This window comes from Lycium barbarum, chromosome 10, assembly GCF_019175385.1.
Source record: "Lycium barbarum isolate Lr01 chromosome 10, ASM1917538v2, whole genome shotgun sequence".
In the NCBI taxonomy this organism is placed as follows: domain Eukaryota; kingdom Viridiplantae; phylum Streptophyta; class Magnoliopsida; order Solanales; family Solanaceae; genus Lycium; species Lycium barbarum.
Window position 1 is genome coordinate 15424653 of NC_083346.1, and position 24167 is coordinate 15448819.

Below are 24167 nucleotides of genomic sequence, written 5' to 3' on the forward strand. Positions count from 1 at the left end.
TTTCTTCTTGAATACCAAAATGTTACACCCCGTACCTCGGAGAAGCACTGGTTACATTTGAATGTAAGTATGTCGAGTTATGGCTAGGTAAAACAACGTTGGAGTATGAGGAACGAGGTATTATTAAGTATATTGTTTAAGTAAAGGACGAATTACGATCTCGTAAGTCGTAATCGGGAAAGACTATTTTGAAATACAAGAATATGGCCATTATCATGTATAATAAATGATAAATATCATGTATGAAGAGTTTCGGAAGGTTTCGAGGTCAAGCAAATTGAAGAAAATAAGTTCGACGAAAATTTGAGAAATGTTGGGTAGATTTTTAGTCAACTTTGGAGGGGCATATCTCCTAGTATATTAGGAGTTTTAAGGTAAAACAAAAGCCTAAAATGTAGTTCGTCGAGTCTAGTTTATAATGCAACAAACCGCTCGTCGATAGGACATCAAAGTAGAGAATTATAGACATTACAAACTGAGCTGACAAAGCTGAAACAGAACTGCTACGGTACTGCTACAGTACTGTAGCTACAGTGATGCCGACTTTGCCACTTATAAAAGGGTCAAAATCCCTCTTTTTTGGTCATAAAATCTTCCAAAAATTTCCAGAAAATTCAGCAACTTAGGGGAGCAAAAATACAACACAAAAGTGAGAATTGTGAGTGAAATTCAAGCGACGAAGTATTAATCGAAGTCCGGGCAACGCGTAGACGCGATCATGATTTCATTTTGGTGTTGGAGGAGCTTGGGAACAAGTAAAAATTGAAGATATTGTTAATTTAGTAAATACAAGGTATGAATCATTGAATTTCTTTCTTTATCAATATGAATTAAGGAATAATTGCAAGAATAAAGGTTATATTTTGTTGCGTTGATGTTGTTTAATTATGGATTGAGGTTTGAAGAGAATTTTTGGATAAAATATATATATATATTTATCTTGTAGGATGTTGAGGATGTTGTTGGTATTAATTTCGGCTTCTTTACGGAAATAAAGTTATTAAATAGTCGTATCACAAGTTGGTTAGTTGAGAAATTTAGAAAACATCGTGTGGGATGTTTTAGGAGATATATTGGCATGGATAATGGTATTGATGATGTTGGTATTGTTATTGTTGATTGGTTGTTGATATAATGATTTCGGGCTAGGCATATATACAGGAGAGGTGCAGACCGAATTTCGACAGAATCTAAAAAGATTTTAATTAAAGTCTTGAGACAAGTGCCTGATGACGAGCCTAACAATATTATGAATGGTTCTATATGTAGATTACGAGGCTACGAATGACCTTAAGTGAATTGTAAGACAGGAAGTGAGTGGAAGTCGAGAAATTATCTTCCAGGTATGTTAAGGCTAATCCCCTTCTTTCTAAAGGCATGATCCTTTCGTTATAAATCTTTGTATCGTACTCATAATATCATTGTTTCCGCAAATGCTAGAAGTCCACGAATTTCGTGATCCTTATAATCTTATTGTGCTTCTAAAGGCAGGATTCCGATACTACGGCTTCACAAAGGTTTCCATATCTTCCTCATTCTCAAAAGTTAAATGTTTACGACTCCAAGGCATAATTCCTTTCCTAATAATTCATAGCTGTTTTCCCAAAATGCCGTATTTTCCAAATCAGAGATTTATGATTCTGTGAGCTCTTATGATAACAACGATGAGCATGTTTTTATGATGATAATGATGATGTCAAAAATGAGGACATTTTCTATGATGATTATGATGATGATGATTTTATGGCTAAAAGTCTCAAGTTATGAGATCAATGCTTTTATGAGATGATTTTATTCATAGAGATTTCCATGTACATGAGCTTTACATTATTATGATGACTATGATGAGAACGATTTTATGTTCAAAGGTTCCAAGTTTATGATTTCAATGACGATATGAGAATATTGAGCTATCTTTTGCCCCTTTCTTAATTTTATTCATTGTGGTTGGTCTCACCTTATAATAATTTTTCCTTCAAGGTGAGACAAAGCGACGATGATTATTCCATAATATAATCGGAGGTTACCGACCTTATGTCACTCCGATGTACTCATAGCTTTTATTTGGCTCTCATGCATGCTTTATATATATATATATATATATATATATATATATATATATATATATATATATATATATATATATATATATATATTCTCACACCGCGCCGCGCTATAGTCGGCCGGGCAGGCACGTAGATGTGCACATCACTGCAGTGGGCATGTTATGATATTGCCCCGAACGCGGGAGACCTGGACGCAGGCTAATGATGATAACACCGAGCCTTGATGGCCGGGCATGATATTATATATGACACCGTGCCTTAATGGTCGGGCATGTTACTATGTATATGTATAAAAATGTTTTTATTTTTAAAGGCTAAGCATGCATGACATCCGCCCTACGAGGCATTCAGATGTACATGTTATCTCTCTTATTCCTTGTTACTTTTCATATCTATGTTATGTTGTTACTCATGCCTTACATACTCAGTACATTATTCGTACTGACGTCCCTTCTTGTGGGCGCTGCGTTTCATGCCATGCAGGTGTATACAGATGAGAAGAAGATATTGCTAGAAGATGTCCAGCTGAATTGGCGAGCTCCATTTCTTTCTGGAGTGTTGCCGAGTCAGAGTATCTATGTTATGGTATATTGATTTATGTTAGAGACTTTGCAGACAGAGTCATGTATACAGTATGCCAGTCTTGTAAGCGGCTATTTAAGCCGATGTATCATTATGCATTACTTTACAAATTTCATATGACTACAGATTTTACTTGATTTGAAAAGAACGAAAAGAATGCTTTTTTTTGAAAAGTTTTCATTATGCATTTCATTTCGTGACTTAAGAGTCCAGTGAGATTAGGAGTATAACGAGAATCAGCGGGTTCGCTCGGCTCTAAGTAAGGTTCGGGTGCCCATCATGCCCTATCAGGATTGGGGTGTGACACAAAACTACTAAAAGGTTTTGATCCTCACTGAGTTTTAAGGGGATTCTTGGGAATTTGTTTTCTTGAATTCTGTTTAGCATTAAGATATTTATTCAAAGATGATTGTTCACCAATTCCATCCATTTCCAACTCTCCCATTGCCCACCATAATCAACCACCAACATTGCTGCCCACCATTGTCAGCTACCATTATCCTCAGCCACAAACATCAACACGACAATCAGCCGTCATTACTAGCCACCATTTACAATCATTACCACCAACCACAATTACCATAATACTGACGATCACCACTCTCAACCACTACTATATATCGCCAACAACCGCTATCAGTCATCACTATCATTAGTTATCACCACAATCAACTACAATTAGCTGCCACCATCAACCACCGGTGGTGACCACTATATACAGTCACCATCACTTTTAGTAATTATCCACAACCCCAACCACACTATCAACCAACACCACCTCCGACTACCACCCCTGCCGACGTTCACAACAATTACAATTAGTCATCACCACCACCAACTATCATATTATTATTATTATTAAATATTTTGTTGATCTACTGCTAGATTCTAATTAGTACTTTATTTGAATTTTATATTTATTAATTTTTAAATAAAGTCAAATTTGTATACATGCAAATGTTGAATAAACAAACGATCTTAGTTATTTAGTATTCAGATATTAACATATATCTTAATATTTGGTTGTGCATTTAGATTTAGAATTGTCTTAAAAAAAGGACAGTTAGGTACACTAAGCTCTCGTTATGCATGAGTCAGATTTAGAAGTCTTAATTTTGATAAAAACAAATGAAGACTTAAACGATTTATGCTACTAAAGACCATTTGTTTTTATTAAGATTTAAAATGTTTGATATGTGTATTAAAATTATGATTATTAATATTTGAACCTAAGTACACATCTGACCTTTTTCCATTGTATGAATAGTATAATAGAGGATATACTTGATCATTTAGCGCATAGTAAATTAACAAATTTGGCCCTTTTCCAAAAAAAAAAAAAAAAAAAAAAAACTTTAAGCAAAATTGAGATTTTGAAATATAAAAGAGAACTAAAGGAGAAAAAAGAGAGGTATGAAATTTTAGCTTTTCTACAATATCGTTGTTTAAAATTGTAATTGTTTGAAAAGTACGCATTAAAATTTATACAAATTGAGAGTTATTTACGCATTAAAATTTATACAAATTGAGAGTTATTTTTTTATTTAAAAAGTACATGTCATGACTCAGTTCGTTTTTGGTAATTAAATTAATATCTACACGGTTGCCCTATCCAAAAAAGATAAATCCATAAGGTCAATAGCAAGGAAGTTCAAGTGGAATCTAGAGCGATCCGTCCTTATTCTATAGCCTATATAAAGAATCAGAGAAAATAATAAAATGGTCCCTCAACATTATGTTTGAGGGTAGATTCAAAATAGTCCTTCAAGTATGTACCGGATAGTTTTGATTCTTTAAGTTTACCAAAAATTAATATTTTAATTATCATAAAATATTTACGGATCTCTATCTGTTAAATTTGACAGGACCTACAAAAAAAGAAAATTAGTGGGACTCACATTTGGAGGTACAAGTTTTGTAGTTTTTGTTAATTTTGATTATTTCTAGAGTATGATATAGCTTTTTGAGTGTAATTTCTATTACTTTTTAATATATCTTTTTAGTGTAGTGCATTTTTTTTAGTCTAATAGCCAAGTGTTGTGTGGGGATGGAGGGGACAAGTCTTCTCTTCTCATCTTTTCCTTTTAGTAGTAGTATTCTGATAGCATGTCGTTTCTTAATTATTCTTTGATGTGTATTACTATATCTCTTGCCACATTTATTTTGTATCACGTTATTTTGCGATCTCTTTTTTGACATTACCGCCCCTATTACTTTTTCTGAGCCAAGAGTCTACGGGAAACAACCTATCTATCTCACAAAGGTAGAAGTAAGATCTCTGTATATCCTATCAGTCTCTCCAAACCCCACTTATGAAATCACACTGAGTTTGTTACTGTAGAGTGCATCTTTTGTGTTGCATACTTAAAATTTGATGGGACTTTTTTTGATGTATTTGATAAAAAAAATCCTTCCCACTGTTTCCGTCAAATTCAATGATAGAGTAATTATAAATATGTGACAGAGACTAAAAATATTAACTTCTTGACAAAGTGAAAAAACCAAAATTATTCAGTAATATTTAAGGGGCTATTTTAAACCTTACCCTCAAATATAAGTGACCATTTTTATTCATTTTTTCTAAAGAATCTGGTTAGTGGATTCTGTTTAGTGGACCCACTATATGGTACTGCATATTCTTATTTTGCTCCATTTTCTCTGCACAACTATCTCCACTCTCTCATTGCCATTACTTCATTTACAAAACAGCAAAAGAAAGCAAGCTAATGAATTCTTCTATACTTGGGTCATCGTCTGTTTCGGTAAAATTACCTTTTTTTTTTTTTTTTTTCATCATATGCTTACTAGTTTAACTCCTTTGGCATTTGTGAAAAGATTTTTTTGAAGTTTTTAAGGAACCCCTTTTTTGCTATTTTTGGAAATGTGTTTGATTTTACCACTATTTTAGTGACAGAACTTGTTTAATGAAGATGGGTTTTGAAGGAGAACACTTATGGTCACTCATATTGTACAAAGCACCTGTTTAATACCATTATTTGATGTTGTAGTTAAGGGCCTCTTGTGAAAATGCATGTAACTATATTGCTCAGTCTTTTTTTTTTTAAGGGGGAATTTGAGGAAGTAGAGGAAATACTATAGGAGTAATAGTTGAGCCTGCTGCTATTTGTTTTACTTCAAACTGCATATTAATGTTTTAAAAGGTAAAGTTGCTCTTGAAAAATGTCCTCCTACACACCCGCAAAGGTGGCTCAGTTGGTTGAGTATGGGGCTTTCATAATGGAGGTTTCAGGTTCGAAACCCCCTGGGATTTGCCTTTTAAGTCGAACTCGTCGCACAGGGTTTGCTTAGTGCGGGTTATCTCTTCTATGTGGTTTGCAAGCTATTACACAGGAGCGGAGTTTATCATGTACGCACCCGAAGGGAAAAAAGCCTTCCTACACTTCCATATGCGGAGCCAAGATTTGAAACCTTATGGGTTCTAGCTTCTAGAACACAACTTTAAGTGCTAGTAACTGGGTTTTGAATTAAATTTTTGTACATATTTAGTGATTTTTTTAAGCACAAATCCAAGGTTTAGATTAAAGCTATTGGGTTCTGCCGAACCCACATGTTATGTCTACCTCATCCTCTGTACACTTCTCTACTGAGGTGTACACCCCAAGCGTTGCGCTTAGCACCCAACAACCTAGGCTCGTATAACAACTTTTATTCAAGTCCTTAATTAGCCTTGTGACCTTCAAAATTTTTTAACTAACCTCCTTGACTCAAGAGTCCCTTTATCGATCTAGATTAGAAGTTTGAGAAGAGTGTAAGGCGAAATGAACACATATATTGCATATTTTTACTGAGAACAAAGTGCGGATGAATTTCATTGGAACTTCATTCTATAAACAGGTAGTCAGTCTTTATGTCTTCATTCTGTGTAAATGAGTGATGGGACTTGTTTATTTAAGAGGTTAAGTTTCAACGAGTAATGACTTCTAACTAATTGTCTTCAATGACTACTTTTGTCGGTGATGAATTATAGCATTTATGAGCTATTTCTTGATTTCTTTAATGGTTGGAAAGTGTAATAAAGGTTAGATTGTGATATGAAATTGTAGATTGAATCTACCCGACTAAACATCATGTTTTGATCTATTTGAAATTAGGTAGCATTTCAAACTAAAACTTCACAAATATTAGTCATTGTTCTACTGAAAGTTTATCAGATCAACAAAGTTATATGTAAGTTAATTTTGGGGTTTTAAGGTCTAACATATCCACAAAATAAGTATGATATAGATGCAGATGTTAAGATAAATTTGTGGTTATACAGTATTAGAAATGATCACATTTGATGCAAGGTGTAGGCAGTAGGATAAAATAAGAGAAGATCGGTGGACATGATCCGCTCATGTCCTGACTTGCAACATGGTCGATAAATGTGAAGCCATGATGATTGAAAGTGTTAAAAATGATAAGGTAGATTTACAATCATATCGGAATAAGTAGTCTCGAAAGACCTATAATCTATTGGTCTCAAAATCCATGTTGACTAAGCAAAAAATAGAACAAAATGGAAGCAAAAGCTCTACACAGGCAATTGTGATTAAGGTTTAGTCTGGCTTTATGTTAGTTCCTACGTTTGATATGAGTCTTTCATTATGTTTAGAGATTTGTATCGGTAGAAAACCTCTAGTGCTAGAGAGTCCCAAATTATCGAATGTTGGAATGGGATGGGCACAAGGGCAACAAAATAGATAGTGATGAGTCATGTAGCTGGACCCAACTAGTTTGGGATTGATGCATAGCTGTTTTTGTTGTTGCAAAGAGTAGGTTTTAGAGAGGAACTTTTAAAATTTATTGTACTAAAATATCTGATTTATTTGCTTGTTATGAGACAGGAAGTACAGAAAAAATTTCAAAAAATTATGACATGGTTTTCCTCTTAATGTATGGGCTACTGGGATGTTATAGTTGATTTGATTCCCAAGATATTTTAAACTCTTGTATTTTTAGTCGATTCATACCTTATGATACTTATGTAGGATTATTTGGAAAAGGAATGTCATGTAACAATCAAAATTTTGCCTGTCTAGAAAACTAAAAATTTTTAGGTTGCGAGTAAAGAGCCTTAGAGATCTCATCCTTGTAACTTCGGTAATTTCAATCTTTCTTTTCGTGCGTCTCATGGATCTGTTCCAAGATCTATCTAAAAAAAAAAAAAAAAGATTTTCAGGTTTGCAATGTAATTCATGAGAAAGATTCTATTGATCGATATATTCACATAAGTGATATTCGTAGTGGGTGTTTTGCTTAATTCTAAGTCTCATGTCAAGGAAGAACTGGCTTCTTGGTTGTAAAGTGGCCTGAATGTTTGTTGGGCTAACTACATGAGGCTATAGAAAAAAACTTATGCTTCATCTCAAGGATTAGTCACCACCTTTTTCCTCCTTTTTCTCTCCTGAGCGTTGATTGATTTTTTATAAAGGGGCTAAAATGATTATAAATAGAGGATCTCATTTTCATTTTGTCATATTGGATTATAAAACAGAGTTTCTGCGAGAAAATGTTATTTAGTACAAACACTTATAGCTTCTGAGCAGTGGCGGAGCTAGGATTTTCATCTAGGGGGTTCAAAAATTCTAAAAGGTAAATACACGAAGAAGTCAGGGGGTTCAACATGTACTATATATACATAATAAAATAATTTTAACTTTGAAAATACACTGTAATTTTTCGCCGAGGGGGTTCCGCCCCTGCTTCTGAGGTTGTTCTTTTGGAATTTATGGGGTTAGTTAGAGTACTTTCACTAATTTAATGCTGTGTTTGAAGTCAATAAGAGAATTCACCAATTTGGTTACTGAAAAAGATAGCTTCATCAGTACTTGTTCATCCCTTTGTGCAATTGTACGCTCTTATTGCTCACTTGTGTTTTCTTTTTCTTTCTCAGAGAACTGTTTGTCTAACATGTGGGGATGAAGGAGATACCAAGCTTCTCATAAACTGCTTGAAGTGTCATGATTCCGCTGCACACCAGTATGTTTCATCTTATACATTATATCAGAATGAATTTCTAGTGGATATAACCATAAAATGAAATTGTTGCTATTACTGCCTATTATTATTGTTGTCTTTGCATCTTTTCTTGAGCCGAGGGTCTATCGAAACAGCCTCCCTAACTTCACAAGGTAGGGCTAAGGTCTGCGTACACTCTACCCCCAGACCCCACCTAGTGGGATTATACTGGGTATGTTGTTTTTGTTGTATAACCAATTAAATCGGTTATTATAGTCTTTGCTGGGCATTTTACATCATCAACCCAATTCTTGCCTAGTTTTGTGAGTTGCTAATTTTTGTTTCTTGTTATTTACTTGTTATTTTCCTTCTCATTTGGGCGGTTTATTCTATCTTTATACCTACCAAGTTCCACTTGTTGAAAATCACAGTGTTGTTTTCTCTCGTAGCTTCAAGTCTGAACCCCGTTCTCTCTCTGAACAAATTTCTAGTGGTTTATGAGCAATTGACGGGTCCGTTGCAGGTATTATAGTTTTTCCTGGGCAATTTACATCGTCAGCCCAATTGTTGCCTGATTTTATGACTTACTTTATTGTTTTCTGTCTCATTGAGTAGTATATTTTGTTTTTTTATCTGTCAAATTCTACTTGCCTGATGGAACAGAATCATTATATGAGTGGACAAGGCCAGTTGTAGAGTTTATGGTTTTCCTTTTCTTTTAGCCCTTTGATACTATGGAATATAACTCATACTGTCACCCCAAATTAAGAACTAATTAAAAGTCGTCATCCTCTCCTCTGAACAGGGTAATCCTTACCTCCACGTTCTTATGATCGCAATTTTTCTTTCCCCTTTACAGAGTACAGAAAAAGTACTGATGAATGTTCTGGTCTGTATATTTCCATTCTGTTACTGTAAAAGTACTGATGAATGTTTGGTCATTATATTTCCGTTCTGTTATTGTATGCACATCTACATGTGCTCTACTGGCTTCAATATCACGGATCTCTTTGGTCTGTACATTTCGTTCGATTATTAACATGCGCATCTAAAGATGCCTATATTGGCATCAATATCACTGTACAGGCTATGAAAAACGATTATTAATTCTTCAGCCAATGAAAGAGTATTTCATTTTGTTGCAGCTATTGCCTAGAGAAATTCTCCCCCGATGATGGCAATATCGATTGGATATGTTGGGATTGCGCTCCCAAAGTTGCTAAGGTTGACCAGTTCAGAAAGAGTGAAAGGATAAGTGAGCGAAAAATCCGTGCTTTTGATGTTCGAGTGGAATGGAGAAGAAAGCTTAACAGTTGTAAAGTAAAAGCCAGAAGGTTAGATAAGGCTAAACGTGACGCAAGCGAAGCAGTCCAATCGGCTAAAACCCATAATCCGTTTCAAGTTTTGCAAAAGGAGAAGCCTTCATTTTTTGAAACTAAGAAACACAAAGACACTGTAGAAGAGCGTGCAGATGTATGCTATTCTGAACAGCCAATTGAATCAGTAACAGCAGGGAACACTCCGATAGTAGGCAAACACCCAGAAGCTGAAGCTCAATTAAGAGATGACTCTTCCCTGCAAGATCCAAAGAGCGCTCAGTCACTTACTGAAATTGGAAAACAACGAATGATGAGAAAGCCAAGGAGGTTTGTAGTTCTTGATGATGACAGCGATTTTGAGGGGGAGGGTGAGGCAGTTGGTGGAACATTTTCTTCTTCATTCCTTGTAGAGCATCATGTTCCACTCAACAATTTGTATAGTGAACCTCAAGTAGAATCTGCGGATTATTTGCCTGCACAGCCACTTATTGATATCATTTGGAGGTAAAACTTTAACCTCCACTGCTTTGGGTTGCCAAAAAAGGCTTTTTCAACGATTGCCGCTAGCAGTAAACTCTTTACTCTTCTTTTTGTTGGTGATTAGTTCTCTCCCCCAACTTCTTGGTGCAACCTTTTCTTTTGTTTTTAAAAGAAGCAAGCAAAATACCAGTAGGATCATTTTTTAATTCGGAAAAAAGAATTCTGTATTCACTGTCTTTATTTTTATCTGTAGGGGATATTTTATCTTCAATGGAGAAAGTGAAACCAGTATTAATATCTTAGCTCATTTGTCAAACAAAGCCTGTGAAAAGGTGGTTACAGCAGCAAATGGGCTTCCAGTGGAACTTGATGTAAAAATTATGGCCAAGAGTGATGTATGGCCGAAGAGTTTCCTGAGGTCGCCACCAACAGACTGCAGTATTGCTTTGTATCTTTTTCCTGAGCTTGAGAGGTAACTTCTTATGGTAATGCACTCATTGAACATTATGACCCAGATGTTCTGGCATCTTGTCTATTAATACTGTCTTACAGGGATGAAAATTCTTATGATTCTCTGTTGGAAGATGTAATTGACAATGATCTTGCAATGAAAGCCACTATCAACGACTTGGAGCTCCTGATTTTTTCATCTCTTCAACTGCCACATAAACACTGGAGTAAGTGCTGAGTTTCTGCTTCCCAAGTCTTTATTTGCTCCCACTGGACCAAGATATCAGTTGCATTCAATTAAACACTTAACAAATCTTCACCTTGCAGGGCTTCGTAGGAAGTACTACCTGTGGGGTGTGTTTAGACATAAGAAACCTTCAAGCTCAAGCACACCAACTGCTAATTGTTTTGCAAGCAGCTATGAGCTCTCCCCTAAATGAAGTCGAAGGTGCAAACGGGTAGTTCTCAGGGCCAGAGTTTCCCGAGTCCCTCGAGCATATTGAAAGGTGTGAAGTCTGGCAGTCCTCAGTGCCGCTTCCCAAGTTCCTTGAGCTCTCGTTGTAACAGTACTTCTCCAAAAGATTCTCCTTGCCATCCAGAGAATTTAGACATAAGGAACCAAGATGCTGAACAGCATGACACATGCAGAATACAAGCATCTGATATTTGCATATCTACACAATGAAATGGACTAGGTGATCAGTCTGGTCCCTGCTGGGAGCCTTTTAAATTGGAAAGATGTCTTTCATTTTCAACCAAGGGGTGGCTTCTCACCCTGTTTATAATTGTACAGCCCTCCATTGGTGATGGTCGGACAAAAGAGATCACTGCCTTGATGATTTCCCTTTTCAGAGTTATAGTAGAAAAGATAGCAAGAATCTTATTTTGATGGTGTAGACTATACCAAGTGTTTGGTCTATATATAGCTGGCTTCTTCAGGTAGTTAGTGTGTATTGCAAACTTTCCATGCATGTTGTACAAGTTCTCTGGAAATGAGTTTAGCTTTTGTTCATTCCATATTGCCTCATCTCAAAGTTGTTCATGTAGCTTCAGATGGAAGTATATTCTCTTTAGAGATGAACTCATGGAGGCATTTGAGAGATCAACTTTCAAATTCAAATCTAAAGGATGTGCACTTGAAGAATGGAGTTTTTGTAAATGGAGCAATTTCTGCCAACATGTAAATTTGGGAATTTTTTTATTTTGATGTTGACAAGTAATTTCTCCATCAACACCCAATGCCTTAAAAAAAAGGGATGTAATGTGCTCAGGAAGTTTTAAAAGCCATTTGTGTTTCATTAGCTCAACATATGACAAAACACCATCACATCAGGTCCTTGAACTAGAGTATGACTATTCCTCTAGGTGCATCAAGTATACTGATGAATTTCCACAACTAGCTTTGTCAGATTTTTTTTGTTTCTTCTATATATAGGTAGAGACGGAGATGAAGAGAATCAATACTTGGTCTTGTATATTACCAAGTATTGATTCTCTTCATTTCTATCTCCACCTATAAGAGAAACAAAAATGAGAAAGAAAGTCAATTCTGAAAATATGCATGTGATACCTGATGCACCAGGACTCCAATCATTTTCTAGTTCAAGGACTTGTAGTGATTTTATACATGGTCATCTTTTGATCAAATGAAACACGAATGGTCCTTCAAAGTACATATTACATCATTTTTTCTTGAAGGCATTGGGTATGGATGGAGAATTTCCTCATCAACATAAAAATAAGAAAGAATTCTCCAATTTATATGTTGGCCAAAAGAAGTCTCCATTACGAAAACTCCCTTCCCGAAGTAAACATCTCCTAGAGTTGAATTTGAAAGTTAGACCTTTCAAATGCCTCAATGAGTTTGTCTATGAAAATATACTTTCAAGTCTAAATGGACAAATTTATTATGCCAAATAACTCTTGACGTTCGAAACTTACATGAATAATCTTGAAAAAGGAAAAAAAAAACATACATAGCCATCTAGTCCCCTATTTTTCTCTACCCTAACAGTAAAATGCCATCTCAAAATTGCGACAAAATATTGACACAACATATATTTGACGCTTTCGATGCTTCATACTCCATCCTTACTACTCCCTCCATCCCAATTTAATTTAAGTGTCTTAGTTTAACTAGACACGGAGTTTAAGAAATAAAGAGAGATTTTTGAATCTTATGATCCTAAATTAAAGACGTATATAATGTACTAAATTGTTCTTTGAATCTTGTGATTATAAACTTGTCATGTAGGATGTTTGAATTATAACTTACTAAATATAGGAAGAGAGACTCTTATTCGGACAGACCAAAAAAAAAAAGTTAGACACTTAAAATGGACGGAGGGAGTATTATTTTTTCCTATTCTTTTTCACTGATCGTCTTCAACGTTCTGAACCAATCAACAAAACCTGAGGATATAATCGAGATGGTGGATTTTTGGTCAACAGCAATTCTGTCCACCTCCAACAACTAAAAAGATCCAAAGAAGAATTGATGAAAAATACAGTGATACTCATGCATATTTGATGTAATACTTATTATACATTGAATTTAGCGTATGTTCGGCATAAGCTCGGTAATTGATGTACCTAATATTGATTAGAACTTGTAGAGTATAGTTGGTAGAAAAAAGATTCAAAGTATCCTTTGAGAATAAGCATTGCTTCATCAACGATGTTATGGAAAAAAAAGTTTTAAAAATTAAGATAAGAGGTAAAAAAAAAAATTATTTGATCCAATGGAAGATGTTTCTATAGAACAGACAAAAAATCAAAGGTTGAAAAAATTAAAAAATGATCCTCCAATTGAAAAATTAGAAGCAAGATGTGAACCTGCTAGGCTTAAAGAAGCTTTCAATGTTTTAAAAATAAATGAAGCAATGGAGGAGTTATCAATGCTTCGAAAAAATAAAATTGACAAGCTTAAAGTCAAGATGCAAACGGAGTAAAAAGACATGCTAGAAAGTTTTAGAAGTCAAGAGTTGCAATCAAGTAAAGTGAATTTAGTTCATTACAAGTCCAACGATGAATTTGAAGATTTATTGACAAGGTCAGTTTCGATTATCAAGCGTGAAGATTTCATATAATTTCTAAAGTAAGGAGTGTTAAAGTTACTTTTAGGACTGCATTGGAATTTCATTTTCAGTTTAAGATTTGAATTTTGAATAAATAGTACTATTTCCTAGTCTTTAGGAATTAGTTTCAGCTTATTTTTTTATTTGGTGATTCAAAGAGATAGTAACAGACTTTTCTCATTTTAGTTAGTAATTTGAAGCTATAAATCTAAGTTTTAAGAGCCTGTTTGGCTTAGCTGATTTAAAGTAGCTGATCAGCATTTTTAAGTGCTTAAGCTGATTTGATAAACAAATAGTTATGTGTTTGGATAAAAGTGCTGAAATTGTTAATAAGCTGTTGAAGTGTTTGACAAAAAAAGTGCTAATAAGCATTTTTTCTGTTAAAATGACTTAAATACCCTTAAAGTTATTTACACTAACAAGAAAGTTATTCTGATAAGTTTTTAAATGTCAAATTAATTGATACGCAATAATTTATGCCTCATTCTATTTTAAACCAAAATTGATTAGATAAAATTATTTCTTATGAATATAAATTGTTTTATGATAAGCTAAATTACAATCATAAGCTATAATAAAATAGTTAATAATCATACTAAAGTTCGTTAGTATAACATACTCAAATAGTACACAAGATATTTGAATAAAAAAACAAATACATCACAAATACATGGATATTGGTATCTGATTACTCACGGGACAGAATTAATACTACCCTTATGTATAAACACAAAGTTAAAAACAACATTGCGCACATACTCGACATTAAGGCAGAAAAACTTAAAAAAAAATAGATATGAAAAAGGATTAGAACAAAAGCATCAAACTTTTAAGCAAAGCAATTACATTCTTCCTTATTATAAGAATGTAAACAAACTTTGTAAACTGAAGAAGATGAAGAAGGATGATTAATGAAATAGAAGAGATTTAGATTTTCGTATGTTTTTAACGTTGATAGAGGATAGCTGCTGGTTTTAAATACGTAGGGTGAGGAAGTGATGTCATGAAAAGAGTTTAGGGTTCTATTAGAGTAAGGATATTTCAAGGATTACGAAATAATATTAGGAATATAATAGTAAAAATCTTGGTCAAATTAAAAGTGCTTATAAGTTTTTTTATTTTTACCAAACGCGGAGATAAGCCAAAAAGTACTTATAAGCTGGTTTGACCAGCTTATAAGGTTAGCCAAACACCTCATTAATAAAAAGGTTCTCTTCTCTACTATTTTCTCTACATACTTTTTCTTACTATATTTCTGCTTTCAATCTTTTTCTTTCTTTATTATTTCCTATTGTTTGTTCTCCTTAAAACTAAACATTTAGAGCCCGTTTGGATTGACTTATAAGTTGTTTATAAGCTGTTTTCAGCTTTTTTGAGTGTTTAGCTGGCCGGCTTAAAGTCATTTTGTGCTTAAAATAAGCTCAAAAAAATTGGGTCCATTTGATTTAACTTATCTAAAGCAGCTTATAAGTTGAAAACAGCTTATAAGCAAAAAAAAAAAATAAGTTAAACTACTCTAACTTATTTTTTTTAGCTTATAAATTGTTTGCAGCTTATCGGCATAAGCTCATACAAACAGGCTCTTAGTATCACAGCAGACTGAAGTCCTGACCAAAAAATTGCACGAATTTTGGCCTTCCTTTCATTTAATGAATGTTTTCTGACCAAAATGCCCTCCAGTCTAAAAACACAACTACCATAGATTACAAGACGACTGAATCAAACAAGCATGGTCTGAAAAATTCAGCTAAATTTTACATTCAATTATTTTGAGAATAAGCTGAAATTAGAAAGGTCCGAGCAAATATCAAAATCAATACGGATTTGCAGGGAAGTTGCGAATTCACTGCAAGTTCCACAAGATTTTTCTCCAGTTTTAAAATTTGTATAACAAAACTCGAAAATCAAATACAAATGAATTGAGATTTTGAATTTCGAATTGCAGATTTCTTAAATGACCGGAGAAACCATGAATTTTGTTGGGACAAAGTCCATATTATTTGACTGTAATAAACAAGTTTTTTCCATTGAAGGAGCAGAAGAAACTTCATACGTTAAAAGAATCTATTCTTTGCTATGGAGTTATAGTGTAGGTACTCAACCTTAATTTTACATTTAATATCGTCATAGGTTTATTGTATATCATGTTGGTTAGTTCCTCACGTATATGCTTCCAATCTTTTAAAAGGTGTTGGTTTTGTTGTTTAATTACATGTTTTTTTATCAATAGATAATTTCGAAATGTTTCTTTGATCGAGTGAATAAATGCCCCTGCGGCACAACATATGTAGACGCTTTTTTCATTGAGGTTTGGCCTCAACTTTTTTTTTCGTTTGCTCCATATATATGGTTGCTAAATTTTTTTTTTTGGCTCCGTGGACACATTTTCTTGTTCTTTTATATAGTCCTAGACTCCTAGTAAATTAGTTTTCTGTTTTCCCTTATCCCTTTTTTTTTTCTTTCCTTTTTGACAGTGGTGTCTGAGCTAGTTAGACAAATTTTAATAATTTCAACTGTTTATTATTCCATTCATCATAATTTTAAACATGGAAACAGATATGTTATGACACTTATCTCTTTTCAACTTTTATATAATGACGGAACTAGAATTTTAACTAAGAGGTTCAAAAATATAAAGAAATAGACAATGAAGAAATCAAGGGGTTTAATATCTACTATATACACATAAAAAATAATTTTCACTTTGTATATATAATGTAATTTTTCGCTCAAGCCCCCTCGGCCCTTACTGGCTCCGCCCCTGCTTCTATATCGTCATGTTTATTCCTTAGGCTTGTGCATTTGACTTAAACTAATATTCTGACCGAACTGAAAATTTCAGTGGTATCTCTGGTTTTTAATTAGAACTGCAGCATATGGCTAGGTATTGTATCATATGATACACTTTTATGCAGAGGAAAATTCCACGACTTCTTGGTTGTGGACCTTTAAGGAGAAATCCCAACTTGCGGAAGCTACAGAGAGTGGTATAGTTACCTCCTCGACTCAGTTATATATCTAGTATCTGGGCAATTGTATGGTCTGTTTATGCCATAATACAGAGCATTCTTTAATTAAGTGGGAAATAGCTACTTTGCTATGGCTGTCTTAGTTATTACTCCCCCGTTCCAGTTTATGTGACCCCATATTTTCTTAGTATGTTTAAAAAATATGTCCACTTTCTAAATCTGGAATCAGATTAACTTCAAATTTTTCATTTTGTTCTTTAACCATGAAAATGACTTAGTATATTTACTTTCGGTGATCAATTTTTTTTTCTCTGTTTCACAGAAGGTGAAGATTCCCCTAATACCTTTGGAGGACTTTGCAAGCATTGAAACTATGAGAGAAGGAATTAATGAGTGTTTACCCCAAATTTGAATAATCAATTAAATTTGTGAGTAGGTATAGGATATGTGGTTAAACCCCAATCTATTTGGTGGAAAAAGATATGTATGGATATGGTATGAAGAGAGTAATAATGATCAGAGATTCGCTATAGATCGATGTATCTATTAATATATGAGTATCACTTAATTGAACAGATCTAAGAGATGAACACAATGAATCCGGACCAAAATCTGATATTGAGAGAGAGATTTGTATACATTTTCTAGTACAAGATGTTCTTGATATGAGGAAGCCAACCCCCTAAAAGTGAGGAAATGACCCCTATTTATAGTATTACCCCATGGGCTTCATACAACATGAGACCCCTAAAAAATAAAGAAAAAACTCTGAAATGGATTAGGTTGGCCGTACGGTCTGACACCCGTACGATTGGCAGTTGAACATGGCAGGACGGTACCGACATATGGCAATCGCGCAACAGATCTCCCGGACCAACGACCACGATCAAACGGACTGACGGCCACGATCAAACGGACCAACGGCCACGATTAACTCGGCTATGGAGAAACCGGACCAAATAATGTTCTTCCCTCTCTTCCTTCGGTCTCTGGTCTTACCGGTTTAACATTCATCCAGTTTTTACCGTGTACAGATAGTCCCCACACTTTCCGGACCGTAGTTTATCGGAGTAACGGGAAGTGGATGCATCAAGAAACCGGTGGATCGATTCATCCGTTGTTATCTTTTCATTTTGGCGGGAACAGTTGTGCCACGTCCCTCTGTCGTTGGCCACGTGTTCTCATCTCGGATGGTCAACTCTGACAACCGCCGTAACGCACATCGCTTCAAGTCATTCCTCATTAATTATGGGACACGTGGCACTCCCGGTTGGCTGAGAACTATAACCGCCTGGATCCCACGTCTATATAACGTCTTCCAACACTTCATTTTTTCATTTTACGATCCCTTCAATCTCTATCTCCAATCCTTCACTTCTTATAACTTCAATTCTCCACTTCATTTCTTACTGCTTCAGTTCTTCATTTCTTCTTCATTTCACTTTTCATTCCGTATTTCTCGTTGATTCATTACCCGACTCCTCTAAGGTCGATTGAATTCATTGATATTTCAGGCAATGTTTCTTCCGAAGAGACACCTTTGCAAAGGACAAGAAGACCTGGGGAGGCACCCGCTGCTGAAGCCGGTCAAAGGACTGAGCTGGTCCCGGAGACCGAAGTCCCCATTGATGTTCATCCGATGCCCGACCATGAGGCTGCTGCAACTTCGGAGATCCCTGCCTTTGCCGAAGCTGCTGAAGTCCTTCCGAGTTCTCCAGCCCCGGCTTCAAGATCGGATGAGTTTGAAGACATGTTTTCGGACACCCCTCCTGCTACTGGCGAAGCTGTCGGTTTCGGACATCTCCCGATCCCTCGAGCCACGAGGGTGGCTAGTCGGACCACCGAGTCTGGTGCTAGGGATAACTTGGTCCGCACCTTTCCGGCCCCTAGTGTGGAACCGAGGAGGACAAGATCGGATGTGATCACTGTTCCCGAGGATTGCAGTTTTCTTTCTTGTCCGGTGGGTGTGGCAAGCTACCTGAGGCCCCTTGTCTCGGACTCAGACAAACGAAAGATGAACGGAGTCCCCTGGCAGTGCCTCATTAACGAGGGTATGCACGCGGGCAATCGAGTAAGTATATCAGCCATCTTCGCATAATTTCATTGAGAATTTTAATCTCGTTTATTCAAGTTTTTGACTTCATTTGCAGAGTGTGGTGCTTGTCAATGAAGCCTTTGTCCGTGCTCAGCAAGAGGTGGACGATCTTAAGGGCCAACTGGATGCCCAAGGCCGAGAGAGGGAGAAATTCAGCACCTTCTGCGGGTGAAGGAGGATGAGCTGAACCGAGCAGTTACTCTTTCCAACCTCCAACCCGAGCTCGATGCAAAAAAGGCTGAAAACTGTCGATTAAAGGGTGAGCTGGCCGAGATGGTCGAATATAACCGGAGTCTCGAAGCAGACAAGATCGGCCTTAGCCAAGATAACACTCTTCTTTCTTCAAAGCTTGGTGAGCTCGAAACCACCATCTCTCAACTCCTGGAGGAGCTGGACTCTGTCAAGTCTGAAGCTATGAGCATGGCCAAGAGGCATCGGCTACTCGAATCTGAAAGTGCCCGGTATAAACACCGTATGATGGTGTTTGAGGAGAAGGCGGAGAAGAGGGCCCAGATATGTGCTGATCTAAAAACCGAGCTCGAAGAGACGGTTGATGCTAATGACACTCTCAAGGCCGAGCTCGAGTCGGCCACCCAAATGCAAAATGTCCTCGAAGAGGCTCGGGATGTTCTGGCGGCAAAGCTGGCCCAGGCCGAGGCCGATTTGGAAGAAGCTCTAAAGAGCATGGAGGCCGCCGAGGCTCATGCCACTATTGCTGCTGAGTATGAAAAGTGGAAGTCTCGGAGGATCACCCTTAAGCAAGCCGAGCATGGCTTTGCGGATCTTTCGGCCCTAATACTCGAGGCTAAAAGAGTCGAGGAAGAGGCTAAGGCTGCCCTCGGGGCTGACTCCGACGACTCCGAGCGGACAGTGTCCGAACACTCCGGATCCAGCCATACCGGATAGATTAGGGCCTGCACTTAGCCTTTTATTTTTTGCCTTTGTAGGAGTCTCTGATGTAACATCTTTTGTATAAATAGAACATGCATTTTTCTTTACTGTGTTTGAATGTTCGTTATGACTTCTGCCCGAATTGTCGGTCCGTTTTAAGGAGTCATTATTTCTGGCTGTGCCTGAATATCGGCATTTCTCTTCATCTGGTACATTTTGTCCGGGAATTTTATGGAGTTTTTGCCCGTGGGACTTATCTTATGCTTTTGTGAATTCGGACGTCTCCGAATCACGACGGGCATTTTTCGGGCCGATATTTTTCGGACACCTGAATCTCAGCCTTAGCTAAATTTTGATGTAAGAGTCCCCGTTTGTGGGATTAATGATTTTGGCTCGGTTCACTATGACCTCGTTGCCTTTGTCGAATTTCGATCGTAGTGCCCGGAATAGGGTATATGAATGAAGTAATGCCGAAATACGGCGATAATCATCGGGGCAAAGTGTTTTAACAGGAAGACATCCGAGATATCGTTATCTAATCTTTCGATAATTTTTGCATTGCAAGTATTTATATACATGAGAATGAATTTTTTTCCTTCTGCCTTTGCCGTAGCAAATACTAAATGGACATGATTCATTCTGATCGTTTGGTCCTTACATCGGAACCTAATGCAGAAGGTCCGGTTCTTGGTTTTGCCGTAGCAAATATTGTGTGGACACGATTCATTCTGATCGTTTGGTCCTTACATCGAAACCTAATATTATAGGTCCGGTTTTGTTTTGTTGAGCTCCTCCGATTTCCGCTAACCGGGGTAAACTTCGAAGTGGGTATAATAGTCCCCCAGCGCTTATCCGAGCTGCAAGATCGGGTAAGCGCTATTAAGTCCCCATTCGTAGGGTGCGGCCTCGAGTTTCTGGGCATTTACCCTTGTCTTCGTAGAGTAACACGTTGTACTTGTTGCCTTATTAAAAACCTTGTCGGAAAACCCATTTTGGGACAAAACCGTACTAAGGAAAAGAGTGCAACACGTGTTTTCAGACCTAGATTCTAACTTTATCCGATACTTGACCTCCTGCAAAAGAGAAAGGTTAAAAGAAAAACACGGGGAGTCCATACCTTAGCAGTAGTATCTCTTCAGATGAGCCACATTCCAGTTATTGCGCAACCGTTGCCCGTCCATGGATTCCAACTAGTACAATCCTTTGCCCGTTATCTCGGTTATCTTGTACGGTACTTCCCAGTTCGGACCCAGTTTTCCTTCGTTGGGATTCTTGGTGTTCAAGGTAACTTTCCGAAGCACCAAGTCCCCAACTTGGAAATGCCGAAAATTGGCTATCTGATTGTAGTACCTTTCCATTCTCTGTTTCTGGGCTGCAATACGGAACAAACGCGTTTTCGCGGAGTTCATCCGTGAGGTCAAGTTTTACGGCCATGGCCTCCTCGTTTGACTCCTCGGTGGTATAGCTGAACCGGAGGGTCGGTTCACCAACTTCTACGGGAATAAGGGCTTCGGCCTCGTAGACCAACGAGAAAGGATTTTCTCCCGTGCTAGATTTCGATGTGGTTCTGTAAGCCCGCAATACCTCCGGTAATATTTCCCTCCAGTGATGCTTTGATGCTTCGAGTCTTTTCCTCAGATTTTGGATTATTGTGTTGTTCGTGGATTCCGCCTGTCCGTTCGCACACGGGTGATATGGACTTGATACAATTTTCTTGATCTTCAACCCTTCGAGGAAATCGTTGACTTTGCCGCCCACGAACTGGGGACCGTTATCACAAGTTATCTCGGTAGGGATGCCGAAACGACAGATGATGTGGTCCCATATGAAGTCAATGACCTCCTTTTCTCTAATTTTTTCGAAGGCCTTTGCTTCAACCCATTTGGAGAAATAGTCAGTCATAAACAAAATAAATCGGGCTTTACCTGGTGCCCATGGCAATGGACCAACAATGTCCATTCCCCACTTCATGAAAGGCCACGGTGACACCACCGAATGCAGCAACTCCCCGGGCTGATGAATCATCGGTGCATGTCTCTGACACCCGTCACATTTTCGGACAAAATTCTTTGAGTCTTCCTCCATCCGGTTCTAATAATAACCGACCCTAATTATCTTCCGGACCAGAGCTTCAGCACCGGAGTGGTTGTCGCAGGTTCCTTCGTGCACCTCTCTCATCACATATTCTGTTTCTTCGGGACCCAAACACTTGGCCAGGGGTCCGAAGAAAGACCGTCGATACAATTGGCCGTCTACCAAGCAGAAACGCGCAGCTTTCGTCCTTAATGACCGTGATTTTTTTGGGTTGTTCGGGAGCTTTCCCTCACGCAAGTAATCGATGTACTTGTTGCGCCAATCCCAAGTTAAACCCATTGTGTTTATTTCGGCATGTCCGTTTTCTATCGCCGCATTCATCAAGTGTACCGTAGTCCCGGGGTTGACTTCTTCCCCTTCGATCGAAGATCCCAAATTGGCCAATGCATCAGTTTCACTGTTCTGCTCCCTCAATACATACTGTATGGTCCATTCTTTAAATCGGTGTAGTATCACTTGGATTTTTTCCAGATACCTCTGCATTCGTTCGTCCTTGACCTCGAAAACGCCGTTCACCTGGTTTACGACCAAGAGCAAATCACACTTCGCCTTGATTATCTCGGCCCCTATACTCCAGGCTAACTCCAAACCTGTAATCATATCCTCATACTCGGCTTCATTGTTAGTCAATTTAATAGTCTAATGGATTGTCGAACGGCATCCCCAGCCGGGGTTCTAAGGACGATTCCTAGCCCGGAACTTTTGAGGTTCGAGGCTCCGTCTGTATGTAGCGACCAAATACCCGAGGCTTTCCCCGAGGTTAGCAGAAGTTCTTTCTCAACCTCGGGGACCATAGCCGGGGTATAATCCGCCACAAAATCGGCCAAGATCTGGGACTTGATGGCTGTTCGAGGTTTGTATTCGATATCATATCCGCTAATTTCTACGGCCCACTTAGTTAGTCTACCCGATAATTCCGGTTTATGCATGATGTTTTTTAGGGGGTAAGTAGTCACTACACATATCAGATGGCATTGGAAGTAGGACTTGAGTTTTCTAGAAGCACTTACCAATGCCAATGCCAATTTTTCCAAGTGGGGATAACGGATCTCCGCATCCCCCAAAGTTCTACTTACATAATAAATTGGGAATTACGTACCTGATTCTTCTGGAACCAAAACGCCACTTACCGCTACCTCGGAGACAACAAGGTAGAGAAAAAGTTGTTCGTCCGCTTTTGGTGTGTGCAACAGCGGTGGGCTGGACAAGTATCGCTTTAATTCTTGTAAAGCTCTTTGACACTCCGGTGTCCAAACGAAATCGTTCTTCTTTCTCAGTAAGGAGAAGAAACGATGACTCTTATCCGAGGACCTCGATATGAAGCGACTCAACGCCGCTATCTTTACGGTGAGCCTCTACACTCCTTTGACGTTATTCACTACCTCGATGTCCTCGATGTCCTCGATCTTGTCCGAGTTGATTTCAATCCCCCGGTTTGACACCATGAAACCCAAGAATTTGCCAGACCGGACACCGAAGGCACATTTTTCCGGGTTGAGCTTCGTGTTATACTTGCGGAGTATATCGAAGGGTTCCTGCAAATGTTTTAAATGGTCCTCTGTTCCAAGGGACTTGACCACCATGTCGTCAATATAAACTTCTATTGTTTTCCCTATTTGTTCTTCGAACATCGCATTAACTAGGCGTTGGTAAGTTGCACCGGCATTTTTTAGTCCAAAAGGCATGACATTATAACAGTAAGTCCTATATCGGGTAATAAAAGATGTTTTCTCTTGATCCTCCGGGTGCATTCGAATTTGGTTATACCCGGAGTAGGCATCGAGAAAACTTAACATCTCATGCCCGGCCGTCGCATCGATCATTCTATTGATGTGAGGCAACGGAAATGAATCCTTCGGGCACGCTTTGTTTAGATCCTTGTAATCAACACACATTCGAAATTTATTACCTTTCTTCGGCACCACTACTACGTTAGCTAGCCAGTCCGGGTACTTTACCTCCCGGATAGAGCCTATGTTCAAAAGCTTTGTTACCTCGTCTTTCACGAAGGCGTGTTTTGCTTCTGCCATGGGCCTTCTCTTCCGCTTTCCCGGGGGAAACCTCCCGTCCAAACTGAGTTTGTGAGTTGTTACTTCCGGTGGTATACCTGTCATATCTATGTGGGACTATGCAAAGCAATCGGCATTAGCTCGAAGAAATTCAATTAACTTGTTCCTGAGCTC

General features: G+C 37.6%; 1 protein-coding gene across 2 annotated transcripts; it reads left to right on the forward strand.

The window, feature by feature from the left end:
- The first annotated feature begins 5245 nt into the window (after positions 1 to 5245).
- Positions 5246 to 11870, forward strand: LOC132615926 (PHD finger-containing protein 1-like). Of its 2 annotated transcripts, none has more exons than XR_009572892.1 (6): positions 5246 to 5410; positions 8545 to 8630; positions 9755 to 10432; positions 10662 to 10880; positions 10993 to 11085; positions 11186 to 11210. XR_009572892.1 is itself a non-coding variant. In XM_060330522.1 (6 exons), the coding sequence occupies exons 1-6, from the start codon at positions 5375 to 5377 to the stop codon at positions 11296 to 11298; spliced, it is 1257 nt and encodes a 418-aa protein (XP_060186505.1). In that variant the 5' UTR covers positions 5246 to 5374; the 3' UTR covers positions 11299 to 11870. The 2 variants fall into 2 exon arrangements, 1 of the variants encoding a protein (XP_060186505.1); XM_060330522.1 differs by having other exon boundaries at positions 10961 to 11085; positions 11186 to 11870.
- Positions 11871 to 24167: the final 12297 nt, after the last annotated feature.